We start from the raw sequence: 9,635 nt of genomic DNA, 5'->3' as shown, positions 1-9,635 counted from the left end.
CGCGCGCCGGGAGGGCCTGGCCGCGGCAGGGCGCGATTGGTCGGCGCGCGGTGACGTATCGGCGCGCGCCGGGAACGCCCGCACTGCGGTAGCGCTCGGGCCCGGCGGCTGCGGATAAATGGCCCGGAGGCCGGGCGCCGCGATGCCGCTCCTCGGTGGGCTCGGGCCGGCCGCGCTCGTCGCTCGGGCTCTGGTCTCAGCCTCCCTTGGCCTCGTTCGCCGCGGCCGACGGCGGACGGGAGGTTCGAGCTCTCGGGCTCCGCCGCCTTCCTCTCTCCTCGGCGGCTGCCCGGGCCTCTTGCAGGGACCGGGCGGGGGTCCGGCCGGGCTGCAGACCTCGGACGGCAGCGCGCCCGTGTCCCGGCACACCGGGGCTCTCGCCCCGCGGACGCATCGCCGACAGCGCGACCACGGCGGGACTGAGGTGGGTCTCTGGTCGGTCCTCGATGGAGCGCTTCCCGCACACCCGCTCGGTGTCGCTGACCCCTGGAGCCGAGAGGCGCGTGCGAAGCTGCCGTGGGACGCCGAGCGGGCGGGTCCTGGGGAAGGAACTCCAGAATAGAGGAAATGCGGGTCGGGCAGGGTGAGGCGGGCGTTAGTGACGCTCTAACCCGAGGCCTGAGGGCAGGAGCGGGCGTGAGCCGTGGCCAGAGTGTCCCGGGCACCCGGGACACCCCCGGGAGCGGAGAGAGCTGACGGGCGAGCCCGGAGAAGGCCCTGGGGACGTGGACTCTGGGAGGGACCAGAGCTCGAGAGTGGGTGCCTGATGCGAGGGGAGCCTGCGAGTGCAGTGGCCTCGCCGTTCCTATGCCTGTTTTCCACTGGTGAGTTAACTTCTTGCCCTTCCCCGTCAACTCCAGGCTGATGGTCGTTAAGGAGTAAATTCTAAGTAAGACTCAGTGCATCAGGGAGTTAGAGCAAGAGGGGACCGAGTCGAATCTCTCCGGGCTCCTGCAGTTAATTAATGGGATTTAGCACCTGGTAACGGAGTTTTGTTTATGTCAACAAGTATATTCAGTAGATGAAATGGGGATTTAAAGTTCACCAAGGCTGAAACTTCCTTTGGTGACTGTGCAAATTGAATATGAGATGTTCTCGGCAATATGAATCAAAGTATGGATTAATGAAAACCTGAATTCGGGTTGAGCTTCATAAGCTAGAAATTAAAAGGACTGAAAAACAACCTTTTAATGGGGTTAATTCTGAAGGAGCTGGTACTTATCCTAAGACGGCTATTTTCTTTTTTGCTAAAAGACGAGAGTTGTGAGGCTTTAGTCCCCTGTGGGAGCCCAGCTGACTTGGGCGTTTACAATGTGTGTTTACTTTGATCAGCTGTACGATATAAATCCTGGTGACTGAAATTCAGGCCATCGTTGCTCTTCTCCTAAGTTTTTCTGATTCTTGCAGGTGACGTTTTACTCTGCCGTCTGTGTTTCGGACACGTTCTTACAATGGAGTTCCCCTGATTTGGGGAAGCACTGTTCAGAGAAAGCGTGCAAGCAGCTAGGTAAGCAGTTTTGAGAGAACCGCAGCAGAAGTTGGGCATTTTGTCATCCGCGTGCCGGGAGAACCGGCCGTTGTCTTTGTTAGCTGATGTCTTTTGGGTCTTGGCCTTTGGGGCTCTTCAGCAATGAGGTGCTGGACTGAGGTTGAGGCTCTGTACAGCCCGGTAGGAGGCTGGCTGCCAGCGCTGGGTGGATGAAGAGCGCTGCTTAGACACTCAGGTGCCCCCTGAGCTGAGATCTCTCTGGAAAGGGTAGCTGTACCCGTTCTGCAATGTTGCTGGCATTGTGAAATTCACGGATCCCAATTATTTTATTCTCTTGTAATACCTTGAGGATGTGTTTGATAGGTGTTATATGAACTCAGGGAAGGTAAATACTTGTTTAATAACGACGTATGATTATTTTGTTCTAGTCTTTAAAGCACTTCACTGTTTTTTTTTTATAGATTTTCTTCCGTTAAAATGTGACGCGTGTAAACAAGATTTCTGTAAAGATCAGTTACCTATGCTGCACATAAGGGTCCCCTTGCATTCACCAAGGTAATCGGTCACACTTTCTGAAGATTCTGATCCTCCTTCTCCAGAGCCGCGCTGTCCGAGGTAGTGGGCGTGAGCCACATGTAGCTGAAGCTCAGCTGGAGTGAAAGGAGCCGTAAAGTCCTGTTAGGATTAGGTTAGTCCTGTGTGGACAGGGCAGGGAGGAGCGTCCACCTTCCCAGGAAGCTCGGGCCGCGCAGCTCGAAAACCACAGGTTATTCTTGGGGGTTCCTGGAATCAGTCTCAGTATCCAGACCCTCAAGGCTTACTTAACATGTTGAAACATTTAGTTTAGCCAGCACTCTGCTGATTCCCCGTGGTAGCAGCTCAGATGTGCAGATGGTGGCGTTTCAGGCTTAGACCAGTGTCGGCTGTGGTCTGGGCCCTCGCTGATCCATGGGGGCGGGGGAGGGTGACTCATGTTCGCCCAGCACCAAGGACCAGGCGAAACTGTGGTCTTGTTCACTTGACCTTCCTGTTTCCCTGGATAGGGTGAGTCTGCCTAGAGATGACTCAGCATTGCTTGCTTGCTTAACTCGCCAGCTGCGGGAGTGCCCCTGGGTGGCGTTCAGCTCCGATTCCAGGCACTCGGGTTACCTGTCACCCGCCCACATCAGCATCACCTCAGCGTGCTCCTGAGTGAAGCCAGCCCAGCCTGGCCCTGAGGGATGCTGACCGTGCCAGGCGCTCCACTGCTGCGTGCCCTGCTGCACCCTTCCAGAGCCCCCTGTCCTGGGCTTGGCAGGTGGCCACATCTGCCTGTGTGGGCATGGCGGAAGCCCCGTGAGCATCGGGAGGGCCGCTGGCAGGCGGGGCCGCGGCTCCTCAGCTGGCGTTTGCTCCTGGCAGCCCCGCCCGCCCTGGAGGCATCAGCTTCTCCACTCACTCCTGGTGCTGGACAGACGGCCCTGCTGTCCCAAGGCTGGCCATCCCGACTGCCCGCCTGCTACCCTCCTGGGTGGCCTCGCCGGCTCTCCTCAGGGGGTCTCTGCGGGCGGGTGATTGTCCGTTGGGCAGTGGCTCCCCTGGGGTCCGCCTGAGCTGACTGCCAGTCCTCCCGTGAGGGTGAGGCTGGCGTCTGTGACGGTGCCGCGGTCCTTTCTGTCGTGTGCATGAGTTTTGGTTCTCTGATCAGCCCTGTCGTCTCACGCTTGTTGTTTAGGATGGCCGGGTCCCAGTGAGACGGGGGGAGAGCCCCGATGTGGCGGCCGGAGCGCACGTGGATGGAGACTGTCGGCGTCCCCCCGGGCAGGAGACAGCGAAGGTGAGGCAGCTGCCGCGTCCTCGGCGGAGAGGTTGAGTTAGACCCTGACGATCGTTGGTGAACGACAGGGAGGCCTGCGGGCTGCAGTCCTCGGGGTCGAAGCAGTTGGACGCAACTGAGCGACTGAACTGAACAATTTGCCGAGTGTTTCTCCTGGACTGTGAGCGGCGTGGGCTCACAAGCATATTTCCTCATTATCAGGGTCTACGTTAAGATTTGCTTTCCTTACAGGAATCTCACTGTTTCTCTGAAGGCGGAAAGTTAGCGTGGTTTCTAGGAATCCCTGCCCATGTGCACTTTGTTCCTGAGCTCCCAGGAGGCAGCGCAGCACGCGCTGATGGCGTGCAGACCCCAGCGCCCGTCTGTCCGTCGGGAGCAGGCATGGGGCCGCCTGCCTTCCCCGCTGCTGCGGGGCCCGGGCACCCTCGCTCCGGCGGCGCTCCTGGCACTCCAGGGCGCTGGCAGTTTTCACCCTCCTGCTGCTGCTCGGGGGCGCCCGTGAGCAACCGCGCTCCTGGTCCCGGTGTGGCAGCCTCACGCTGGCTGAGCCTCGCAGACTGGGAGCCCTGGGCCCGCGCCTGCTCTGCCCGCGCTCCTGTGCTGGCCCTGCTGGGCCGGCCTGTTCTCCGTCAAGTTCCCGTCTCTGTGTCCCCGTGTGGGTGCCCGGTGCTGGGTCCTGGTCACTCAGGCTCGCGGTGGTCAGGGCAGCTCTGCTGTGGGGAGGGGGTCTCCTGGAGGCACAGCCCCCTGCCCCCCACCCCCAAGCCTCCACACCAGCTTGCAGGGGTTCACGTCTGCTGAGCGCATCCTGCTTGTCCGCGAGCTTTCCCTAAAGGCGGGGCTGTTCCTTTCATCTTTGGCCGTTTTGCATTCATCCCTTTGCAGAACATCTCTTGGCCACTGCACAGCTTCAGGTGGGTCGGCGCCGCCACCCATGACCACCTCTGTGTCCGAGGAGCCCCGGGCTGGCTGCGGCCTGTCCCGCCCTCAGAGCAGGGGCTCGCAGGCCTCCCGCACGGCCCCGCACTGCGCGCTCCCCAGGCCGACCAGTGCTCCTCCGGAATGTGGACCGCGCGGCCCCCTCTCTCAGCCTCCAGCGCGTCTCCAGGCCCCGCTCCTGTGAGGCCGAGTTGCCGTCTGCCGCCGCGGGTTCTGGCTTCCGGTCCTCGGCCGTCTCCGTGCGCTCCAGCCGCTCCCTGCTTCCCGCACTCAGTGCAGGACAAAGTCGATTATGACAGCCTGGAGCAGAAGGCGAAGCCTGCCCTGAGCCTCTGCCCCAGGCTCTCTGCTCGGTCCCTGCCCGCCGCTCCTTGCTGTCCCCTGCGCTCGGCCACTGCCTGCCTTGGCGGAGGGCCGCCCCCGGCTGCTGGCCCTGCCTCCTCCCTTGTGCCTGCACAGTTGGGAGTGTCTGGCAGCTTAGGTCGCCCAGAGGCCCCCGCCGGAGCACAGGCGCCGCTGGCCCCAGGCCCCCGCTGGCTCCCCTCGCGCTGCGTGGCCTTCTCCCGTGACCGTCTGCTCTCACCCCCATCTCGTCTCTCTCTGGGAGCGCCCCCAGCACCAAGTGCTGGCTGCTGGCTCTGTGTGTGTCTGTTAAGTTTCCTGCACGCTTAGTTAGCATTTTTCTGTTTACCTGACAGGTCTCAGTGAAAGCCCGGCGCCTTCATACTGTTAAGAACTGTTGTGGGTTGAGGGTTGAGGGTCTTACTTGGGGGCTTGCTGAGTGATCGCTCAGTGAGGCGGTTGGGACATTGAAGTGACTTGTGCTTTCCCAGGTGTTTACGTCCCGCTGCTCCAGAGAGGGCTGCAGGAGAGAGATGCCGCGGGCGGCGTGTGAGGAGTGCAGCGGCAGCCTCTGCCTCCAGCACAGACGCCCTCTGGACCACGGCTGCGCCCGCAGGGGCCACCCCGGCAGCTTAGCCGGGTGAGGACGGCCTCACTCAGCCTACGCGTTGGGACCACCTGGACCTGGAATTGAGTCCCACGCTCAGCTGTAGGGGCGCAGTATTCGCTGTGGGGTTTGGGTGAATATGATCTAAATTAAAAGTGGACTCAATTGAAGCTGGATTCTAGTCGTTGTCTGTTGGGACCTCAGTTCTGAAGCTAGAAGCTGCGCTCACGGTGCCGGGGGGCGGGGGCGGGCTCTTTTCTGGGGCCGCGGGGAGGGTGGTCCCCGTCTCCCTGGGGCCCCCTGGCCTGTGGACGCGTCACCCTGATCTCTGCCTCTGGTGGCGTTCTCTCTGCGGTGGTCACCAAGCGTCCCCTTAGCAGCCCAGCAGCCTGTGGGGCCAGACAGTGACCCCCTCCCCGCACTGTGAGCTTGGCTTCACACGCCGTCAGCCACCTGCCCTCCCCGTGGGCCTGGGGTTGCCGTAGTCCAGCCGATTCCTGATGGCAGCCCAGCCCCTCCACTGGCTGGCAGCCAGGAGAGCCCCCTCGGGAACGTGGACCATCTGCCCCCACCTGAAGCCGGGCCCCCTGCCGCCTCCTGTGACCGTCTCTCGTGGCGTCTGCCTGAACCAGGCAGAGGGTCCCCTCATCCCCGCGCGTGTGGCCTCCGTGCTAGAGGTGAGGAGTTGGCGGAATGCTGGCCTGAGCCTTCCCCACAGGTGCTTGGAACCCAGGCTGTCGGGGTTTCCCGCGAGGGGCTGGGCAGCTGGCCAGCCCGGTGCTTCAGGCGTGGCCCGGCACAGGTCGGGGGGACGGTCACGCTAAGCACTCACGGCGCGTCTCCTGCCTGGCCGCTGGGGCTCTGAGCCCTGTCCTGGCCAGACGGGGGAGAGGGTGTGCGCCAGCCTGCAGGCTCCTCAGTCCCGGGTGACCCCGAGAGGCACTTACCGCTGGCGTCTGAAGCCCTGTGGGTGGCGACTGTTCTGTGCGTGACTGCCCACTTCTAGTTAATCCCGACAAACCTAAAAACAAGCAGTTTTCTTCTCTTTCAGGTTCAAAGTAAAGCGATGGCGTGGCTGATCCTGCCCAGACGGGCCTGCTCGCGTGCGTGCCTCGCCCCTCGTGCTCCAGCAGGCCCCTGCTTCCCACGTGGGCAGCTCTGGCCTGGGCGCCAGTCGCGGGCTTCTGTCTCTCAGACCACCGACAGCGGGCCACACGCCGTCTTCCCACGTGGCTCCTGTGATCGGCCATCCGAGCCCAGGTGGAGGGGGACCGCCTCCCCTGTTGGGTCCTTGTCCAGGTGTCCCCCCGCCCACCGCTCCTGACCCACTGAGAGGACAGCCGTGACCCTCTGACTGCAGGCGTTGCGGTGACGCCAGGAGAGCCCTCGTCTCCTGGGACCTCGGGCGCCAGGAAACCGGAGGAAGAGAAATGCTGTCTGGTTGGGTCCCCATCGTAACCCACAGGGCACGCAGCCGGGGTCACCCTTTGCTTGCTGGGTTGGGAGCCTCAGGACACGGTGGAGGGCAGCGTGTTGGGTCCCCAGTCCGCAGGTGGGAGATGCGGCTGTTTGTGGCCCTCCTCTGGTTAGTGGTGGCAGGTCTAGGCCGCTGGCTCTCAGATGTGCCAGGATCGCCTGGGGGCCTGTGAGCAGCGCAGCCCCACCCTGCCCGCATTCCTGATGCCGTGGGTCTCAGGGCCGCGTGCATGAAGCACTTCCTGGGGTCTGGGTCTACGTGGCGGCCACTCGCCGGTGTTAGGAAGCAGCGTTGAGTGTCGGGAACTTGAGTGTGTATCTTCTCAGCTGCAAGCTTTATGCCATCTATACACAGATCACGTCTGTCTCAGGAGAGGTTAATGTCCAAACTGACTCTGTAGAGCTGGGTTTTGAAGACCATACCAAAAAAAAACCTCATTACAAATATTGACAGGTTGAAATAGTATTTTGGATATAATGGATTAAATAAAGTATTAAAGTAAATTTTACTTTTTTTTTTTTGTTTTAATCGTGGCTACTAGGAATTCTGAAAGCAGGTAGAGAGCATGCGTCCTGTTTCTCAGCGCTGTCCTTGATCGTCCAAACCAAAGGGCAAGGCTGAGCCACGTTGTCAGTGACTGTCAGCTTACGTGAGTGCACTCACGTCTCTCAGCTTAGACACGGAATGTTTAAGTGTATTTAGGGCCTTTCTGAGAAGCTAGTGTTTTCCTGAAGTCCCCATGTGAAGAGATGCTGCGATGGTGTGGAGGGCGAAGGTCAGGACAGCAGGCGTCTGCCGGGCAGTCCCTGTCACCGTTTATGGAGGTCGAGGTCCCCTAGGGCCTGGGCGTGTCACTGCCCCAATGCTTTGCTCCTTAGGGCGCGTTGCTGTGCTGGAGGGGCGTGTCTCAGAGCTGGGTGAGTGCCGGGGTCCAGCCGCCGTGGGTCCAGGGTAATTCAAAGGGGAGAGGGAGTAGGCATCTTAGGAAAGAACTTATTTAATTACAGATATAGACAGAAAATCGTGTAGTAGGAAATATTAGTGGAGAAAAAGGCTGAATAACTTGGTTTACGTGGAATACCAATAAAACTCCAAGGCAAGGGATTTGCACCATCTACGTAGGCCACCAGTGCCTGCCTGAATAGCGGAGGGTGCCCCGCCCTGGGCTCCTTCTCGCGTGGGTCTTAGAAGCCAGGGCAAGTAAGTAGCCATGGCGAGCATCCACGCTCCACATGGGGATTCAGCCAGAAGGGGAAAGAAAGAACGACATGGGGGAATCAGTCTTTCCAGAAACTGATCCGATTTCTTTATTTTCAGGTTTGCTTATATACTTTTTGTTATACATAGAGATGAGTACAGAGTCATGCGGGGTCAGCAGACCTGACCCTTGTCAAAATCAGGTGCTTCATATAAAAGTATACAAAGGTCTTAGGGGTTTTACAACATCTTCTGGCCGTGAGGCCTGCTGACATTTTATGGCCCTTTCTGATAACAGTCAGTCAACCAGAAAACTTATTTTTTCCAGGGGTGATTTTTTCTTAAACTAGGCACCACCCTCCGAAGGTACCAGATAAAGTTGCATTCCTATAGGGTGAGGGTGCAGGGGGTTATAATCAAGAAAAGGAATTTACTTAGCCTAAGGTTTAACATGATTAATCTTAAAGGTTAATACTTATTTCTCCTATATGCTGGTTATTATAAGGGCAGGGGATATGGAGATTTAGCAGCAAATATTGGCTCAACAAATGAAAAACCCTTCACCAATATAATTCCTAATCAACCCACTAATACTATACTAATAATTTTCTAACTTCTCAAAAGAGTCTGAGTTTAGAAAGTTTACAGCATCTCGTGCCTCTCACGGTTGGGAGGCTGTAAACAATCACATGTGGCTGGACGAACCTGCTCAGGCAGGCTAGAGAACCTTCAGAGGAGTTTGTAAGTTGAAACACTCTTGTCACGCCCAGGAATTTTTATTAACTTGGAGCTGTAAGTTAACTCCTCTGAAAGAGGTGGTGGGGGGTCAGCGCCCCGTAAAGTCAGAGGTGTAGGTGAGAGCATGAAACAGTAAAGCAGGCACTCTGGTTTTGGGGGCAGAGGCTCGGGAACAGGGGGTCTCCTGAGGCTCGGTCCCGCCTTTGCGTAATGCCGAGCCTCCTTCCTCATGACCTTTGCCACGGGTGGCGTTCCTCACGCTGGCTCCCGGCAGGTGAGAGGTCCCAAGTTGGCCTCCAGGAGGTCACACCAAGTTCCTCCCCATCAGTTTCCCTGCACCCCCATCGGCTGTTCCACGGGCTCCGTTTTCTCCTGTGATGAAAACATGGTGTCATCAGCCGTTCTGCCTTGATGAGCAGAGTTGAGCGTTAGTTCTGAGAATTCCTTGTGGACATGACAACGTCCCAAAGGATGGGGAAGCCACAAATGCAAGTTTCTGTAGGAAGTGCTGACATCGAGAGTTCTGATTGCCCGTTTATGAGTGTCATAGGTCTGCGTGCGTTTTTGAGAGAAGGCTGTGCTCCCTGCCTCAGCTGCTGGGCGTGCCCTGGAGTATGCTGTGGTGTCGGCAGTGGTTCCTTCACTTGTGAGTGCCTGGGCCTCAGTGCCCGGCGCTGGGCCCACCACCACCCGACTGCAGGAGGAGGGTCAGGCTGGCCTCAGCAAGTCCACGCGTCTCTCGAGAGGGTCTGGCCCGTGTCAGGGAAGGGAGAGCCTTGGGGCAGCTGAGCGTGTTCTCCCGCTGCCTGGGGTCTTCAGCACGTGCAGCCACACCTTCCCTGCTGCCATTGTCCTGCCTCTGCGTTACGAGCCGCGCGCAGAGCCAGGCTGCCTGCCCAGTGCTCCGTGTCCAGTGAGCAGTCCTGCCGGCCGAGCTGGCGCGAGGCTGCAGTATCAGACGTGCCCACAAGGTGTCACCAGAGGGCCCCTGAGAACCAGGGAGCCTGCGACCAGGACCTTGGTTCTGCAG

At 59.1% G+C, this 9,635-nt stretch overlaps 1 protein-coding gene across 1 annotated transcript; it reads left to right on the top strand.

Moving 5' to 3' along the window:
- The first annotated feature begins 446 nt into the window (after positions 1–446).
- ZFAND2A (zinc finger AN1-type containing 2A) lies at positions 447–5,338 on the top strand. The gene is given in 7 exon segments (XM_068967396.1): positions 447–583; positions 629–755; positions 1,408–1,507; positions 1,951–2,004; positions 2,007–2,044; positions 3,204–3,305; positions 5,078–5,338. Coding segments are annotated over 7 exon segments (711 nt in total). The 3' UTR covers positions 5,231–5,338.
- Positions 5,339–9,635: the final 4,297 nt, after the last annotated feature.

The sequence above is a fragment of the Capricornis sumatraensis genome, chromosome 3 (genome assembly GCF_032405125.1).
Source record: "Capricornis sumatraensis isolate serow.1 chromosome 3, serow.2, whole genome shotgun sequence".
Taxonomy (NCBI): Eukaryota; Metazoa; Chordata; class Mammalia; order Artiodactyla; family Bovidae; genus Capricornis; species Capricornis sumatraensis.
This window is presented reverse-complemented; position numbering and strand designations above follow the sequence as displayed.